At 41.9% G+C, this 20,491-nt stretch overlaps 1 protein-coding gene across 1 annotated transcript in view; it reads right to left on the bottom strand.

Moving 5' to 3' along the window:
• Nucleotides 1-598: 598 nt before the first annotated feature.
• Nucleotides 599-20,491, bottom strand: part of MELTF (melanotransferrin) — a 389,430-nt gene continuing 369,537 nt past the window's right edge. Inside the window, exons 15-16 of the mRNA XM_078666484.1 lie at nt 13,849-14,032; nt 599-1,350 (exon numbers count right to left, since the gene is read on the bottom strand). Coding sequence (XP_078522610.1) covers nt 1,283-1,350; nt 13,849-14,032 — 252 coding nt within the window. The 3' untranslated portion in view covers nt 599-1,282. The remainder of the gene's footprint in view (nt 1,351-13,848; nt 14,033-20,491) is intronic.

Raw genomic sequence — 20,491 nt, 5'->3', positions numbered from 1 at the left:
ACTCCCTCGGAGCGACGGAGTACTTTACTCCATTTCCCTGATGGAGTAAATTCCATCCGCCAAAGTCTAAATCAGGCCCTTAGTGTTTATTTAACATTTTCAAACCTAAGTTAAACATTTTGTGTTGGTATTGTTTACCAACATCTGCTCTTCATCATCAAGATCATAAGAACAGGACCATTGGCTGTTGACGTTAATTCATTACAATCTCTAGTTCATTAATGATGGCCACCACCGTGAACACTTTCCAAAAGTCCTACGTTAGGTCTGTGTTGTGAAGGAGCAACTGCACTGACCAAGCCACTAAATATTTGTTTTACATTAAAAAAATCTCTTTCTTTGGTATTTTCATCCGTTGCTCATCCTGTACTCCACAGAGATCTTATTTATCAAGCCAATGATATTTTTCGGACATCTTTGTTCAAAACATTAATATGGTTTATGAAACATGAACAAATTAAAAATGAAATATCCAGCTTGGCAAACATGGAGAGGCAGTTGACATTGTGATTCCTATTTGCGGAATTTTCAAATAATGTTGTTAACTCAGGTTAACACACCCAATAAAAATGATTTAAAAAAAAAATCAATGCACTCATTAGTTTTGTTTTCTTTATTGGAGCTCTTTGGTGAACATTCAGCTTTCCTTCCTTCTGTAACTTCCGAAAGTAGAAGTGCTGTGCTGATGTCTGCACTAAATCCATAGCACATGTTGCTACAATTTCTACCCCAGTACACAGTAAGGCAATAGATACCGTCCTTCAGATGCATCACTTGCAGTTTCCAACAGACTTCCATATCTGAGATGACACAATAAAAGCAAATAAAATGATGACAAATCTGGTCAACCATTAGTTGTTCAAGTTCTACTTTCTAGTGAGTTTCCCCAATTCAGTATGACTATCCAACATTTCCTCTACCTTGGAGGAACTTTTTACATATAAGAAAAAAAGAGTCAGTGTATACAAGGAATACTTCTGCTGCAAAGATTAAAATGGTATCTTCTGCTCCTCTGCCAGCTCTCTCTTTTAGCGGTATTTGCAAAACCTTGATACATTTGAATAATTTATTATAGGTAATTCTGGAGACTTTATTAAGCATTTCACAAAAACTCAGGATTAAGCTACTTCCCTTTTATGATCTAGTAAAACTTTGGAGGAACTAGTCAGAAAAGGGCAACTTTCCTGCAGAATCGTAGTGGTTTTATAACAGAGAATATCTAGCCCACGCTTTCTTGGATTCTTTATGTCGTTTTGAAGAAGGACTTTTCTGTTGTTAATTTTCACAAGATAAACCTTGTTAGAAGGATGTTGGACATCAGCAGTGGTCCTATCCTCACAGGTATTTCAGCTGTGGGACAGAAAGAGAAATATTATGTAAGACAACAAATTCATGTTACACTTATTTTGGACATTTCAGGCACAAATGATGTGCTCAGGGCTTGGGGAACTGTATGCCCCCACTTGTTACAACCCTGAGATTGACCTATCAGGCTGCAAAACTTGGGTATAGGGACTTCATGATCCAAGAGTTTATAACATATATGGAAAGTTGATGATGTGACCCAAGAGTTTACAGCTTTGAACAAAGAGGACTAGTCAAGGATAATCTCAGAAAATACAACAATCATTACAGAGGATTTGTATAACCAAAAGAAGTTTCAACATTCATTCAAGTGGGATTATGTAGCCACAAATAGAGAAAGAGGATTCTTTGGCCTGCAAGACCCAAGAGATTGCAAATCTGAGGGATGGAGTACTGAATTTACTGAGGTTAACATGTTCAGGAGTTCAATAATTGTATGACCCAAGGGGTTACAATAGCCAGGAAAGGGTGCTGGGTGACCCATTAGATTGCACACTTGAGAGAAAGGAAATTCTACAACTAAATAACTTGTGACATTGAGGGAAGAGGGATTGTGTGCTATGTTACTGTGTATTTCTACAGCAAAGGACTCATCAAGGCCAAGTGCCTTTTGGGGCTTTGCACAAGCAGGAGTTGTGCTTTCTTCAAAACATTTGTGTGGGTCCGTGGTTTAGAGGGTGATGATTATTCTCAATGAGGTGTTCTTTGGCTGGGGAGCGCTTGGATCTTCTAAGCTAACCGCTGCAAAATTCAATTGTGTAGTGGGTTGTCTCTTTTGGTGAGGTTTCTGGTCTTAAGGCTGTCCATCTAAATTGGTCAGTTACGGTTGTGTTGTTATGTTGGAGCAATAGATTTTATGGCCTTGCCAACAACCTCCAAGGCAGTGTATCAGGCTCTTTCCGTGACTGTATTTGTGGAGTTTTTGGTACTAGTCTGGGAAGCATAGATCCTGATCTAGGTTCACATGAAACATTCCAACTTAGGTTAGTGTTCCCTTGACACCATGTTGTTGTAAGAGGTGTGTCCCTATCTTGCACTGTTTCTATTATTCAAGAGTACCACTTTCCCATGTTGCTACTCATTTATGACAGTGGCTCCACACTTGGTCCCCTCTACTCAGGTCTCTGTGTTCCATACTTTTGCTTCTTCCGCCCAAGTAAACTCCAAGGTTTCTTTACCACAAGGCTGCATATTCCAATCCTACCTGACCTTCAAGTGTCCTTGTCCTTCAGTCATTATGTCAAGGCTTCATGAGCTAGATGGGTGATCAAAATAGACTTGCACAACCGATGGATAATTAAACAGACACACCAGTCTACGGATAGCTCAGCGGAGCAAAGGCACACCTCTGTAGACTGTAACCAATGAGTGGTATCTCTGCTGTCTGCACTAAGTGAGATTCCAGCCATCTGAGCATGGGATTGATCTTCTAAAGGTGAGCAATAGATGTACTGACTGTGGCATGTGAGAGGTAGATCTGCTGTATGTGAATAAATTGAGCGATATATCTCTGCTGTCTCCTTGGAGCAAAGAATAATTCAGCGGAGAAAGGGATGGCCCTGCTGTCAGTTGAAACTCAGTATATGGTGTCTAGCACCAGTCTTTGGAAGTATGGCAGGCTCTTCTTTCCCCCCTAACAATCTGTCATTCACCTCATCATTCAATATGCGGAGCCATGGAATGAATAATCAGTCTTAAGGCTGTCAACAGAACAATGCAACAAAGGCAATGGCCCCCATTCTGACAAAACACATCTAAAAATAGAATTTCAAAGAAAATCATAATAGGGAAATTAAAGAATGTATAGAAGCAGTGCCTAAACCAACATCTGGAGTTCTCGTTTTTATGTCTATACCACAGACACTTTTGAAGCCTCTAATTATCAGCGACAAATTACCAAGGAACTGAAAATGTGTAGATGAGCTACCTTTATTCAGACAAACATCTATTGAGAAAGCGGCACAAAAGGGGGTGGTGATGGACGGAGCATCTGAACCAATCAAACACTCACACCCAGTCAACAGATCTGGGTTTAATCCATCACCGTTCTTTAGCCCACTCTGCTACCCCAGTTCAGACATGGCCATATGCAAATCAGTCTGACCCTGTGCCTCATGGGAACAGTCCAGCCCGAACTGCCAAGCCATGCCTTCCCTGGACCGGAAAAAAGCTTCCTAGGACCGGTTTCTGGCATTTCAGCCGTCTTCAGCCAGGCTTGCTTGAATCCAGTGGCAAAGTGAGCAAGGGACTCAAGTCTGAGCATACCCTGCCAACTTATAGCGAACAAAGCGGTACAAAAGGGGGTGGTGATGGACGGAGCATCTGAACCAACCAAACACTCACACCCAGTCAACAGATCTGGGTTTAATCCATCACCGTTCTTTAGCCCACTCTGCCACCCCAGTTCAGACATGGCCATATGCAAATCAGTCTGACCCTGTGCCTCATGGGAACAGTACATCCCGAACTGCCAAGCCAGGCCTTCCCGGGACCGGAAACAAGCTTCATAGGACCGGTTTCTGGCATTTCAGCCGTCTTTAGTCAGGCTTGCTTGAATCCAGTGGCAAAGTGAGCAAGGGACTCACGTCTGAGCATACACTGCCAACTTATGAGTGTTTGATTGGTTCAGATGCTCCGTCCATCACCACCCCCTTTTGTACCACTTTGTTCACCATAAGTTGTTCGCTTCTGTCTGGAGATTGTTTCTGGCTCAAGGTAGCGGTCAATATTAGAGTAATACAGAGCATCCTCACTCTTTTTGCAGCTGCCTGAAATAAACAAAGTTCAGGATGCATTGTACAATCTTCACTCAGTGCACATCCTGTGGCACTGCTGGCCACCGGAAGTGAAGTAAAGGCTAAAAGATAGGACAGGTATTGAGGCAAATAACCTATTTGAGATATGGATTTCTATTGGCCAGTCAACATGGCTTACATGATGGAGGACCTCCAGGCACTGTTATGTGTCTGGTAACAAGTCTTATTTTATTGAAGCCATCTGATAGGACTTAAACCAGAGACATTTGAAAAGAGCATCATATTGGATTAGATTAAGTGGTGTGTGCATGCAGTGTACATGTAGTCTCTGTGAGGATGTACAAATTATTCAGACTTTACGTGATAGTACTGCAGCTTTGAATCCGGTGGAATGAAGCAAGATTGAATAGAATGCGGAATGATTCAATTTTTACTTTCATCAGTCTGAATGTGGAGGATCTCTTTAGCATGAAACAAAGCATAACCTAAGATGGTTAGTGTGTTAAATTTGCAGCATGTATTCGAAAGGATCAATAGCAGCGATCATTTGATCGTTAGCATTCAAACTCCTGGGTTTAGGAGCACCTGCAGATCATGCACCCTTGAGCCTACTTGATGGCTAAAAGATACACCTGAAGCATTTATGCTGCAAATTCATGTCAATAATGTGTTTCCATTATCCAATAATTCTAGATTTTGCAAATAGAGGAATAATTTTTGTATTTTAGATAATGTACAACCTCTCAATACACAGCATCTATCTCTGCCCCTAATGTGTAAGTAGACCCTCTGAAAAATATAACTGCTTATTCACAAAGATACATTGAAATCAACTCATGCGCCTAGGTGAAAATCTACATGTTGCGCTAGTCACATATAGATTCACACATAGATGTAGACTTACATGTCCCCATTCCCTCAATTTAGAGGGTGGAAACATTCAATACTGAATTTATAGGTGTAAACCTGCCACTAATACATTTTCGCACATAAGTGGATATCATCACCACCCTATATGAGAGTATAGAGAAAATAATAACGTTTATTTATTCCTGTGCTGAATAAAATCCTTGCACCTGATCCTGTGGTCATGACATCACTGATGGCACTATCCAGTGAATGTGTGTCTTTTAAAAAAAAAAAATATGTGTTATATATGTATATGTAAAAGTTGATGGAAGAATAAATGTTTAAATAAGTGATTACTTGGATTTTTTTTTTTTTAGAATTGATTGGTTAACTGGTTTATTAAGTGTATCTTAGTGAATACATATATTAGAGAGTAATGTTTAAATATTTAAATATATGTATTAGTGTTTCACTTTGTGTATAAGTGGTTGCATGGGTTGGTGAGTAGCTACATGTGTATGTATATGGGTTATTAGATGTTTTTGTTAGTATCAGTATGAGTGTTTGTATGGTTTGGTGGGGGTATTACTTAACACATAGATGCATGAATGACTGACTCTCTCTTTGTATGTGTTTTGAAGACAGCATATGTGCAGGACTGTATGGGTGGACGAATGTGTATATGTGTGTGTTAGTGTGTGAATGACTGTCTCACTATTGTCTTTATCAGTAACTACATATGTTTTAATGTAATATATGTGAATATTGATGTATATAAGTGAGTATATGTGAGAGAAAGAGATTGTAAGAGTTCCTGTTTAGATAAGTATGTGTTTCTATAATTGATTATTTAAGCGAGTAAGTATGTGTAAGTTTCCATAGAAGTAAGGTGGTTGTATGTGTATAGCTGTATATGCAAATAAATGGATGTTCAATAGTTTATTTGCATGTGTGAATATGTGTGAGAGTATCTTTTGGATGACTGTCGGTGTGTAACAGGATGTATAGGTGTATCACTACATATCATGAGTGAGTATATGTACGAGTGACTATAAAGAACTGTTCATCAATGAGTGGATGTGTATATAGATGGTGGAATTATTGAATTGGTTGTTGTAACTGGTATGGGTATCTCCATTTTTTTGAAAATTTTAGTTTCTATTTTTGAATATGTGTTTCAAGAGTTACATTACAGTGAAAAGAGGTCTGTCACTCTGTCACAAGGATGGTGTCATCAGTGATGTCATGACTGATGTCACTGACCATGTCATGAGTGATGTAATATGTGACGTCATCAGCAGTGCATTGCACGCGCAGGTTATAGTGAGTCCAACTAACTATAACGTGGGAATTTCATTGGTTTTATGCGAGTAAAATTTCCAGCTAACTATAACTGGTGTCAAACATATGGTTTTTTCAGTGAATTTCATAGGTTTTGTAAATGCTATTTCCTAACTATAACGTGTGTAAAACCTATGGTTTTTTCAGTGAATTTCATAGGTTTTTTAAATGCTACTTCCTAACTATAACGTGTTTAAAACCTATGGTTTTTTCAGTGAATATATATATATATAAAATTTCTATGGCAAAATGAAACCCCTCATTTTGTTCCTTTGCAAATTAAATGTTTTAAGTGTAACACTTTATTCCAATCAAGATGACTTCAGGTGTGCCATACTTTTGTCATAAGTAAGACTGTTAGCGCTCTAGTTGTTCTTTAGAACACTCTGGGACATTCTGTCATTGGGCTATAGTTGGGCTACATCTGGCTGATATTTGGGCTACATTTGTTTTTTTTTGTCTCTGGTGGCCATCTTTGGGCTACATTGGGCTACATTGGGCTACATTGAGCTCTAACATATATATAGCCCAATGTAGCCCAATATATATTTTTTCAAAGTTAATTTTCTCAGCAACTACTGAACAAATGTACACCATTCAAAGAAAAGCGTAATCTGCGAGCCGGACTCTACCTTTCTACCAAATTTCTTATAAATCCATTCAGCCGTTCGAGCTGTAGCCGTGTCTAAATGTCCTATGGAAAATAACATGGGGAAAACACGTTTTGGGACCCCCCTTTTATCTCAGCCCCCACTTGATGAATCCCCCCCAAACTTTCAGGGAAAGAGCGGAGCGGAGAAGGCCATCTTCTTTGAGAAATTCGCAAAGATTCGTCCACCGGCGCCAAAGTTATTTTCAATAGAATGTTGCGGATTTCATATGGAAACTAGGTCCTAACTACTGTCATTGGGCTATAGTTGGGCTACGTCTGGCTGATATTTGGGCTACATTTGGGCTCTTTTGCCTCTGGTGGCCATCTTGGGAGACTGCATATCAGAATTTTTTAAATGAAATATAAGAGGATTTGAGAAGTCACTCAAAATGTGCCCTAATTTTTCTTTCTTCAGCACTAATCATAATTTCTATGGCAAAATGAACCCCCTCATTTTGTTCCTTTGCAAATTAAATGTTTTAAGTGTTAACACTTTATTCCAATCAAGATGACTTCAGGTGTGCCATACTTTTGTCATAAGTAAGACTGTTAGCGCTCTAGTTGTTCTTTAGAACACTCTGGGACATTCTGTCATTGGGCTATAGTTGGGCTACATCTGGCTGATATTTGGGCTACATTTGGTTTTTTTTTGTCTCTGGTGGCCATCTTTGGGCTACATTGGGCTACATTTGGGCTCTAACATATATATAGCCCAATGTAGCCCAATATATATTTTTTCAAAGTTAATTTTCTCAGCAACTACTGAACAGATTTACACCATTCAAAGAAAAGCGTAATCTGCGAGCTGGACTCTACCTTTCTACCAAATTTCTTATAAATCTATTCAGCCGTTCGAGCTGTAGCCGTGTCTAAACGTCCTACGGAAAATAACATGGGGAAAACACATTTTGGGACCCCCTTTTATTTCAGCCCCAACTTGACGAATCCCCCCCAAACTTTCAGGGAAGGAGCGAAGCGGAGCAGGCCATCTTCTTTGAGAAATTCGCAAAGATTCGTCCACCGGCGCCAAAGTTATTCTCAATAGAATGTTGCGTATTTCCTATGGAAACTAGGTCCTAACTATAACTACCTACTGGCGACCGCCAGTAGGTAATATATATATATATACATATATATATATACATATATATATATATCCACCACAAAGAAGAGCCCAACATCGACTGATTGGCAAGCTAGACTTTAATGCGTCTTGAAAACGGAGCTGAATACACCCATATATCCTTACGCGTTTCAGCCGTTAAGCCTTGGTCACAGGTGAGTGTAGTAGTCAATAGTAGTCCCAGTGGTCACATGGCTTGACACATACTACAAGCCCCAGAGTGCAACGTTCCTTGCTGTCTTGCACTGTTCTTTGTTAACTGGCATCGGGACATGGCATAATTACAGTTTAGCATCAGTGGCGTGTATTTGCAATGTCCCAATGAAAAATCCATACTTCATCTCTGCATAGTGCGGTTTGCTCCGTTCTCATAAAATAACCGCTTGTCATGCGATGCCGCCGGGGAAAGAATTCTCATTCCCTTCTCCCTTTCTCAACAGAAAACTACCAAATTGCAGAGGAAATCCTTCTTGCTGGCGCTTTCATGAGCGGACCACGCACCCTCAATTAAATCCACAAAGTTCTCCATTTTACCGGGTGCCTCGGGTCCTGCAGGGCGAGCTCTAGAGCCAGGAACGGAGATCCTGGTAACAACGTTACTTCCACCACAAAGAAGAGCCCAACATCGACTGATTGGCAAGCTAGACTTTAATGCGTCTTGAAAACGGAGCTGAATACACCCATATATCCTTACGCGTTTCAGCCGTTAAGCCTTGGTCACAGGTGAGTGTAGTAGTCAATAGTAGTCCCAGTGGTCACATGGCTTGACACATACTACAAGCCCCAGAGTGCAACGTTCCTTGCTGTCTTGCACTGTTCTTTGTTAACTGGCATCGGGACATGGCATAATTACAGTTTAGCATCAGTGGCGTGTATTTGCAATGTCCCAATGAAAAATCCATACTTCATCTCTGCATAGTGCGGTTTGCTCCGTTCTCATAAAATAACCGCTTGTCATGCGATGCCGCCGGGGAAAGAATTCTCATTCCCTTCTCCCTTTCTCAACAGAAAACTACCAAATTGCAGAGGAAATCCTTCTTGCTGGCGCTTTCATGAGCGGACCACGCACCCTCAATTAAATCCACAAAGTTCTCCATTTTACCGGGTGCCTCGGGTCCTGCAGGGCGAGCTCTAGAGCCAGGAACGGAGATCCTGGTAACAACGTTACTTCCACCACAAAGAATATATATATATATATAGATATATATAGATATATATAGATATATATAGATATATATATATTCAAATGAAAAATGTAATTGTGAAATCATTTAAACATTTCAAAATAAATGTTTTTAAAAATATTTATATAATTTAAATATATTAACTAATTTTATAAATACACTTTCAATCAAAACAAAGCAAACCCCACCCTTCCAAGCATATTTTCAATTGGTAACTATGTGTTTCATTAATGTACATTTTGTGTATTTTTTATAAAGTTTGAAAACTATAATTTTGTTTTTTATTAAATAACTTTACTATTTACTTTTTTAAATGATATATTGTCTAATTAGCAATGTTGTAGAAATGTCAACACAAATATATATATAGATACAGATCTATAGATTTAGATGCACTGAAAAAATAACGGTTAAAGTGACATTATAGTTAGGTGAACATGTCAGTTTAACTCAACTTTCTAAGCAAAAAAAACACAAAAATGTAACAGTTAATGTTACTTCAAGTAACTATAATCTGAGTACCTGCTATGCACAGTGTTGCCGTCAACAATATCAGTTCAGACGTCATCAGTAATGTTATCATGTCACAGACATGTCATGAGCATTGTAATATGTGAGGTCAGAAGCAGTGCATGGCAAGGGCGCAGGTTATAGTTACCAGAAATAACTATAAACTTGCCATGTACTCCTTTGACTGTCTGTGGAGTGAGGTTGACTGTAAGACCAAGACCAGGGCTGCAGCCAAGCCAAGCATTCAACCACCAGCAGGCAGCCAGCCCCCATGTGCAAAGCCTGGTGCAGGGTTGGCTACAGGGCTTGTGCTCAACCATCCCACAGACAGACAACCTTCTGCTGTGCATCGCCGCAGCTTGCGGGTGCTTGCAGAACCTGGCCTGTGGTGAGACCCTGCACCCAGGTGTCTATTGGCACGCATGGTCTTTGGCTGTGCGTGATGTTGGTATGGCCACGTCGAGCACCCCATGGGCAGGCAACCCCCCCACCCACACTGTGTCTGGCGTGGAGTTCGATGCATGCAGCCATGCAAAACATATATATATGGACTAGAGTAACTTTAGTCTATTTTGTGAACAGCAGTGGCCTTCTTACTCCTTAGTGAGTGAGTGTATTACCATAACATGTCTCTCTGTAAATACTTTCATACATTTGCTTAAACCTCTTCCATTTTTGAGTAATTATTTCCAATTTTCTTACCACTCACCTGTTCCATCCCATATTTACGCCTAAATTGTATACTTACCTGTGCAAAGATCTCTGCCACGCTGACAGAGAGCTACGTATAAACAAGCATTTACAATGCAATAGTCTCGCCTTTGCAAAATTTAGAGCTATTGGCATTGTAAATGTTAAACTTTTTATTTATGTGTTGGTTTTGAAAACAGATAAATAAATGGCATTGTCATTTACAATGCCAATAGCTTAATCTCTCGCAAATGCGAGACCTATTGCATTGCATTTCGCTGCCTGTGCAAGAAAAGTGTGGGGTGCAGGATGAGATACAACAGGATGCATGCATATTCCTCTAACAAGAAAAGCAATAGTGCTGGGTTTGACTTCAATAAGTGTGATGGGATAGAGAAAGTGGTGTGGGTATCCTCCACGGGAGTGGGGTGGGGGGGGGGGGGGGTTTGTACAGTTATCCGTTTCAGAGTGGAGACTTTCAGAGTTTATATTATAACTCAGAATGGCCAGAGCCCATTTTTCCCATGCCTTATAAAATCTCTGCCTCTCAGAGATCTGGGGTGCATTTCTAGTAAGTGTCTCAGTGTTGATACTTAACTGCGTGTGTTGGGACACCATGTCTGCACTCCTGTCACTAAATAGGCCGGTCAGGTGCACGATCATCTGAGCTCGAATCTCAAGCCATGGAGACAGACAGAAAATAACTGGGCGCGGGGCTGTCATATAAAGGCTAGGACTCAAAATACGGTAACTGGATTCAATGGAGCAAGGTTTCACCCCTGGGGTCAGTACAAACAGACACCCCACCCCCCACGGGAATGAGTTTGCACAGAAACCCAAGTGAACCCTCTCGGCTCAGTTCTAACAGCGGCAGACTAGGAGCAGACTAGGGGCTGCCACTTAAAAAGTGACCCAATTAAACAGTACTTCGGACACCGATCTAGAAGGATGAAAGGAAGCAGTGGCCCTGCTGAGAATGGAACTTGTGACTGTTCTTGGTGAGGCCACAGTTGCTGGGACATCTTGCCAACCCACTCCTACTTTAGCTCGAACAGCTATTATGTGTAAACTACAGGCACTTAGTATTTTGGATCTTGTAGTTTCAACTTTGCTTTACTAGTGAAGGCCTACTAGCCCCAGAATGCAGAACGGTAGGTTCTACAAACTGTGAGCGGCTAAAATATGAACTTAGCACACTTGGCCCATTGATTTGTTCCGCCAAGGAAAGTTTACAAGACTCCGTGTCGCCTGGGACACCACGTTTCCTAAAAAAAAAAAGATTCAATTGAGGAGAGGCAGTACTACAACTCCCAGACTACACTGGGTTGTTAAGTGAGAGAGTGCATTACTGCCCAGAAGGTACTAGGCAACGTAAAGTTCCTCAGGTGTCTTGATGAAGGACTCCCTAGGCAACGTAAAGTTCCTCTGGTGTCTTGATGAAGGACTCCTTCACCCAATGAACTTTACGTTGGAACACAATACGGTGGCGCTCGCAGGGGGGGGGGCAGCGAAAGGGGTGCAGTGTGCACAGTCTTTCTACTAAAAGTCTGACGACTTCCCACCATGGTGCTAACAGAGGCAGGTCTGAGAGCCTTTCAGCGCCGTCGCCTCCTTTACGCGCTCCCGTGTTGTGGCACAAACAAGTCATGTCAAATTTCTTGAACAGAAAGACACAAAAACAAAAAAAAAAACAAAAAAAAAAACAAAAAAACACCTGAACAAATCTTTCAACCACTCCTCTTGTGAGAGAGTGGTCAGGGGACGGATAATTGAGGGAAGACATTGGGTTCGTTGTTCTGAAAACCTCACTGAGGACAACTTTATCGTGAGGTGGACAGGCGCTGCATTTCGCCCCTCCCCCCACAAGACTACTGTCCGACTTCAGAAGAACTTGTTTCATTTAAACATTTCCTGGCACACAGGAAGTTAAGGATGACGCATACAAATGACCCCACTTACCCACTGTATGCGCCGTTGACAGAGACAAACTGCTTGGTCTGCCGTGGTAATGCGATGAACAACAATTCCACTATCACACATGTACATAGAACAAAAGCCCAAAAGTCTAATGCTCCCGGGTTGTGCTCTTTAAAGTGTCTGCTCGCAGCTTGTGGAAAGTATTTCCCGGCACTAAATCGCTTACATAGAGCTGTGCACACCGCTAGAAAAAACGAAACTAAGAGCCCGGTGACTGCGCTCCACACTGCAACTGCACGCGCAGATAGCGTAAATAGGATCAGACGACTGCACGGGAAGCGGCCATCTTTGAATAGTCTTGCTTCATACTAAAATGAAAGAAATGGAAAAAACATCTATTTCTTTCATTTTGGTATAATCGCGGCACCCGCGCTTTACTTTCAAAATGTTACAAGTAAAGCGCGGGTGCCGCGATTATACTAAAATGAAAGAAATAGATGTTTCTTCTATTTCTTAAATTTTGATATCATTGCGGCACACGCCTTTACTTGTAACATTTTAAAAGTAATGCGCGGGTGTCGCGATTATACCAAAATGAAAGAAATAGAAAAAAGATCTATTTCTTTCATTTTAGGATAATCGCGGCACCCACGCTTTACTTGTAACATTTTGAAAGTAAAGCGCGGGTGCCGCGTTTATACCAAAATCAAAGAAATAGAAGTTCTTTCATTTTGGTATAATCTCGGGACCCGCGCTTTACTTGTAACATTTTAAAAGCAAAGCGCGGGTGCCGCGATTATACTAACATGAAAGAAATTTCTCTTTTAGAGCCGTCCCTTTCAGACTGGGTGCCCCAACTTACTGCTGTGGTAAAAGGTTCCTTAGCTTCTTCATGGGGCCATTTGTTTCGCCCAAAAAGAAGATAAGAAACCTTTTACACCACCAGTAAGTCAAAGAACCCAGTCTGAAAAGGACGGGGCTAAAAGATAAAGAAGAACGTCACTAGGACCTCTTCTCGAATGGCTGGCCACCGTTTAGCATGAACAGTGACGCCAGCCAATGGAAAAGAGGGGCGGGGCTTAACCTCGCTAGTGAAAATACCTCTATGTCATTAAGTCTCGCCAGCGAGACTGCGCATGTGCGCAGCCTTACGCTAGCCGAGACCTAAAAAGATAGGACAAGCAGGTCTCTGCATGTTGATTTGTGAATTGTATTTTGTAGCATATGAGTAGTCCTACCGTGTACGACTCATATTATTCAAAACAGAGTTTATGACTATAGTTTTGATTTTATAGGTGTCTAGGAGACTATCAATCCACCAAGTGCTCTGTATGAGTCAAAGAGAATTTTGCAATAGGAGGAATGGACAGTGCTTTTACTACACACATTTTAGGGTTAATATTGAGCATAAAAAATGTCTGATCTTATATCTAGACAAAGAAATCAACATTGATGTCTTACCTTTTCCATTGCATTGCATTCCTTCCAGTGAGTCGATGTACTCTTTACCAAGCCATTCTGTATACGTGTCTTTATCGCCCACTGCCACAATTCTTTCTGTTGCGTCCTTAAAGATGAGGTCCTTCCCACCATATTCTATTGAACTGAACATGGAAAAGTTGCCACTGTCCGCTGCAAAGTATTCCTGCAAAGAATATTATATGTTGAATCAGATTCCATCAGCCTGGTCGAAACATCTTGTTTGCTTCCTGTTTTTTTGACTGAAAATAGGAGATATCAGTTCTAGGCAGAATCTGGTTGTCTTTGTCAGAGCCATACACCCACCTACTTCATTTATAAGAAATCGTGGGGATAGACGCTGAGCTAGGTTTTCTAACCTCTATAGCTAAAATCTAAGCCTGTTTTAGGCAACTTCTAAAAACACACCTGTTTAAATCATAGAGTCAAATCAAATAAGTGCTTTTGGGTGATGGTGTGAGCCCAAAGAAGCATTGGCGAACATTTGCGCTATACAGGTTCCGTTACCATACCATGCAGTAACATCTACCATGTCTTTATGCTCCAACTTTCAAGCACATTCAAACGTTAAAGCAAAGGTATGATGAAAAACATTTTGGCCCAGATTTATCATAGTATTGTGTTGCCCTTGCGTCACGCAAGGTGTCGTAAGGGCAACACAATACAAAAGTCTGACTTACCAAGCAACGCAAGGCCACCTTTTGTGGCCCTGCGTTGCTGCCCCAGGAAGGTATTCCATGGTTGTAGTGTGGGTGTTCCCACCCATCCACCAAAGGATTCTGACACATTCCCTGATATACCTAGCCTTGTAAACCTGGGAATGCATAAAAACGATACACCTTCGAAGGGGAGTCGCAACAATGAGAAATATTTTTATTTCTCTTCGTTGTTTCCTCCTTCTACACGTGCTGCATTCCACAGAACACTTAGAAAGAGAAACAAGCCTCAAAGGATTGATTTTATGCAGGAAGGTATCCCTTCATGCACAAGAATAATCCCATCTGAAACGCAGGCATACTTGCACCACGGCACAAGGGTGCCTGTGTTAGTGCTAGGCAGCAGATTTTGTGCCAGCGCATGCAGAGAGCAGGAATGCACCATATATTGGTAATATGGGGAAAAGTGGCAAGCTTCACCCTCTTTATTGCATCATTAAACAAAGTTAGTTATCCACAACTGCAAGTCATTATTTTGGGAACAATATGTGATACTGAATTTAAATAATTTCTTAGCAATACCCTATACGGTCAAAACAAATCTAAGATGCACCAGACATATAATTAAAAGTGCAAAAACCTATACTGAAATTCGGGCAAAACTCTAGTAGTAACTGATTTCAGGGAAAGGCAAATAAAAATCGGATGGCATTTAGGAAATTGATCATGACCACAAAAGACACGAATTGTGCAGCAAAAATCCAGATAATCTGGATGAAACCTGGATATTCTCAGCTGTTAAATCCTAAACAGGAGCAAGACAGCTGGTGATGTTACTGGTCGCTCACTGCTGAGCATCTGGACACTTAGAAATATGTGCACGGATGTTCAATAGTGAGCGACCAGTACCATCACCATTCGTACTTTACTGGAAGCTTGCCCCCCAGGTAGGCTACTGCTGATGGCCTCTTGCTGTGTGGCTTGGCAGGTGGACATTCCTTGGAAATTAGGTAGGCATGGGGCATCTCGACTCCCAAATGTGTCCATCACTACTTAATATGGCAGTCAGTGTGTTGTCATGGGCTCCAGGCCTGCATGCTAGTGAATAATTCACAAAGACATACACAGTGGGTATTGTTACTAAAACTGGCCTCGAGCAAGTGCACTCTGACTCTTTTATTGGCAGGTGACACCTGTCTTAGATGGGTGTGTGGTGGGTGTAAAGGCCAGCCCTCAAGGGAGTGGCTGGTAACCTAGTGCCTGCTGAGACACTAGAAAGTGGCCAGCAGGACACTACAGGTGTGTCCTGCTGGACACATTCACTCGAGTGGCCCATGTAGTCGACTCTCATTGAGGATCTATTGAGTGCTTGTCCTGGGTGGATGGGGCCAACCCAGGTAGGCGGGTGTTGATGAACTTCTGCCGTCTTAGGATCAGCCTAACCTGATTCTCATCAGCACTTTATTGCTGATTGAGGGGACCTGTCATAACATAACATGGATTTGTATAGCGCATGTTCACCCAGAAGGGTGTCTTGCTGCCTGAATAACAGATGTTTATTGTTGCCCAACTCAATCGTACTCAGCTTATTGACCTCAACAGGATGAAAGGCTGAGTGGACCCAGCAGGATCTGAACCTGTGACTATGAGGGCTAACACAGGACCCTACAGTGGACGCAATAGTATACTAAACCACCAGACCTGTGTAATTTCCTAGTGTGAGCTGACAGGGTTGAGGGACTGTATGGGATCGCAGCAAGCCACTGCACATCTGCTGGATGAGAAACCCCTTACCTGCTGCCTCACTGCTTCCATGTCTGGGTCCTCCTGCACATATGCAGAAGCTGGTCACAGGACTAAAGCTTCAAGCCATGTGGAGGTATCAACATTCCTGAGGGACCTATTTCTTGTTGTTCACTAGCTCACAGGAACTCTTTTGCTAGTGTTTCATGGCACTGTACCTCAGCATGTGCAAACTCAGACACTGCTGAGCTTTTACCTGGGGCTGCAGCTGGTGACTGGAGTTCTCCTGAGGGTGGCACTGAGTGGATTCTGCACCCTCCTGAAGCCCAGGAAGTTACAGACCTCTGCCTCAGTCTGAGCCGTTAGTACTAACTGGCCCTGGTGGGCATAGGGGTGGGCGGAATTTGCGTAGTCGCGCTACGCAAAGCTCCGCGAAATGGTAAAAAATCTCCACGAGCACGCAAAAGTTCCGCGAACAAGCGGAATTGCTTGTTCCGCCCGTTCGCAATGCTTTGTTTCCTGTTCGGGAACGCTGTTTGCGTGCTCGGAGCACAATATCTCGCGAACACGCATTTTGAAAGCGCGAACAAATAAAAGATTCCACAAATGCGCGGATCGCAAAATATTTGGAAATTCTGCGTTCTCTGCGGAACGCGAAATTACCCACATTCCGCAAATTCCGCGAGCGGAACGGAATTTTCCACACATAGAGGTAGTCATGTGGGTATAACCTGTATGCCCACATGGGAATTTACCCTTTGTATGTGTTCTACCCATTAAATCTTGGCATAAACAAAAGGATAGAATACAACCTATTCAATCCTTCGCATGCATCAGTTATATTCACTGTAACTTAGGCTGAGTGGTTTTATTGCCCCTGCTATACCTCCAATCTCTTATTGTTGTACTTGTTGCCCCGCACTGATTGACCACAAGTCCCCAGAGCAGGTCCATAGCACATGTCTCAAGCAACCAATCAAAGAAGGTTTTTCAAATGCAAAGACAAGTCAGACGCCACCAGCACACTGTCAGAGTTCTTCCGTGATGAGTGGAGGAACAATCCAGCAACCACGAAGCCATAACCGGACATACAGCAACTGACAAGGCTTTAGGTGTAAAAATGGGCATGTTTAAAAGCAGTCTCAATATGGTTTGTTGAGCATTCTACAATCCACAAGATGACCTTAGAGCTTGGAAAGGAGAGTCAAGCTTATGTTTATGCAGCCAGGGCAAAATCAGAAAAAACTATGAGACATGAAAGGTAGCTTGAGACGACAATTTAAGACTTAGTTTGGCTGACGTAAAGTGGAAGAAACTGCACAGAACCTTATACGGGGGTGGGGGGGGGGGGGGGGGTAGTACATCAGCTGCTCCAAAAGGGACCAAGAGCTTTACTGTAACACCTTGTTGGTGACATAGGCCAAATGTACCATGTGCAGCACCCTCTCACTGACATAGGATTGTGAAGTGCCTTCATTTCCGAGACAGGATAACCTTGCTCAGTGCATCAAACGAACCGGTGTGTGGTGGCCAGAATACTAGCCCCAGCTCAAACATGGTGATTTAGCAAACAGTGGAATGACCCACGCATTTGTCCATGCACAAATAATGCATAGTAGACTGAAGCATGGAAGTGACAAACTTTCCTTTCATCAAGAGACTAGGAAGGTGCACCAGGGATGAACTAAAAAAGCAGCTGCCGACCATTTGGGGGAAATATGCTGGCGTTGATCAAACATATATGCATTTGAATTTCAAATACTGATGCAAATATTTTGACATAGTTCAAACTTCAGCTGCATTCCCATTAGAAGACACGGTATGTGAGTGGTGTACTACTAAGTCTGCATTGTGTGATGATTTCACCACTGACGGTGCTGGGATTGGTTTGTTCACCGGATTTACATTGTAGTCATGAAGATGGTGTGGGAACTTGAATGGCTAGTAATTTCCCATAGATAGTTGTAATGTAAGTATGTTACACTTATCATCTGCAAGTTAAGTGTAATATAACTATAGAGACCCATTATCCTGGGCAGATGAAGCAGTATTGATGGTCAGGACCAAGCACATCCTTCACTAGGTTTACTACAGTCTAAGTTCTTAGCAATAAAAATAGCAACCTCTAAGTATTCGGTTTGGGTAAAAAAACTTGTCTTACATATCCTGTAGATTGAGAGAGTGAATATTAGAGCAAGCTCCACATATTAGAATATCTAGGGAATGTTATTTTCTCTTATGTTCCCTGGAAAGTTATGGTCAGCAAGAGAATGGCCATGCTGGAGCCAGCAGTAGTGCTTTGCTTTGCTTTAACTGGGTCTGAAGGGGCTGAGTAAGGAAGTAAATACCTCATTTTGTCTTCCTGCAGGGCAGTGTTTGCCACCCATTTTATGGGGCGGAGCCATGGAGCTCTAAAGGGGGTATCAGTTCGTAGAGAACCTCTGGTACAGCATGCATGTGTGGGCATTTAGACTCACACAGTAGCATATGAGGCAGTGAGAAGACAGTAGGAGGATTGCAACCAATGTTGATTGCATAGATTTTTGGGGCAATGCAATGAGCATGATACAGAACAGGCCCCAGGAGCTGATTTCAATGTTGCTATAAGTTAGCGCTGCTTATGCATTTTACCACAACATGTGAGAGGCAGGATCATATCTTTCTTCAGTGTGTGCAATTTAGCCACACTGGTGGATTAGTTTGACCTCAAAGCCCTTAAGTGAATGGACTGCCCGGTGACCATACACAAGACTTTAAATACAAGCTCTGATGTGTCTTCTGTATTGTCATGTGCATAGTTACCCTAACTAATCCTCTAGCACACTATATGTAGCACTGAATATATCAATTCAAATATAGCTATTGCAAGGGGAGAGGTCACAAACTTGTATAAGGTAATTAGTGAAGGATTTCCTGCGATATCTGTTAACCCCTGGGAGAAATGTCATTTAGACCTTGGTTATAAACCACAAAACTCAGAGTGTGCTGCTATCTAGTGAAGAAGGTAGTTTGTAACATCAAACACAATTTTGTCTAGTTCAGATGCCTACATACATTATATTAAATGTAGAATAAATGTACCCTACACACACAATTGCATGCCACAGATACCTACACAGGGTAGGGACATTATTAAAAAATTCTCTAAAGATGTCCATAAGAAAGTAGATGAGCTCATACGTCATATTCTTAATGTAGGCTGGATAACTGTGTGGTGGCAAATATATATTTATTGGAACTTCATACAGGTGATCTTTCTCCTAACAAAATGCAGAATTCTGCTGTGGTGGATGTGGAGGGAGGCACCTCAAGTTCATTATTAGAGGAGATTTCAGTGGACAAACTCCACTCTAAAGATCGGATCTAATCCACTGATAGGATGAGTGAACAGAGAGCGACGTGAATGACCTGTGGAATAAATACCTCATAACTTTTGGACACAGTGTTCACTCTGCTGACACTGAGTAACCTGACCTTATGTTGTATACAAATGTTACAGTGTACTTCGGAGTTTGCTTGTGCTATGATCTTATTTGACCCTTCATGGATCATTCAACTTTATTGTGTGTTTTTAATGTACTCTTTATTGATTTTCACAGGATATAAATAGATCACTTTGTATCATTAGTTCCAGTACATATCAAAGTTGTAAGTAGGACATGGTTAATAACAAATCCCCAACTCCCTCCTCACCCCACTTGCTGGTCTCATCCATCAGTAGTAGTAGTTTTTAAACTGGCACTCATTTTTTGTGCATAGAGGCAAACATTCCGAGCCCTGCAGCCATCTCCTGGGACTGCGAGTAGTTCTCTTGGCCTACATGTTAGTGTAGCCTCGATCCCAGCCTATTCCCCTCGCGTGTCCACCATTCGGTCTCCGCTGCTCTCAACTCCATCTGTCTCCCCTAGGTGTCTATGACACTCCTGCCACCTACTGGCAACTCATCAAAAATTAAGGCACTGGTTCATGCCCATCATCTCCCCAGTACTCACAGTAGTCCCTGGGGTATCACCTAAGTCAGTCAGCATCGCCGCCCAGGCAGCCAGGTCATCTTCTACTTTCTTGTCTCTCCGTACATGCTTTAATAGTACTTCCACTGCCACTGCCCATTCTGACATGTCTCAAAGACAGTCGGAGTATTATAGGGGTGTGGCACCTAAGCATTTTATTGCAATGCGGAGCTTTGCAAGTAGGAGGCCCAGTAAAATAAATATCTTTCTAATTTT

This window comes from Lissotriton helveticus, chromosome 11 (genome assembly GCF_964261635.1).
Source record: "Lissotriton helveticus chromosome 11, aLisHel1.1, whole genome shotgun sequence".
NCBI classification, from domain to species: domain Eukaryota; kingdom Metazoa; phylum Chordata; class Amphibia; order Caudata; family Salamandridae; genus Lissotriton; species Lissotriton helveticus.
The sequence above is the reverse complement of the archived record's forward strand: the minus strand, read 5'-3'. Positions and strand labels throughout refer to the sequence as shown.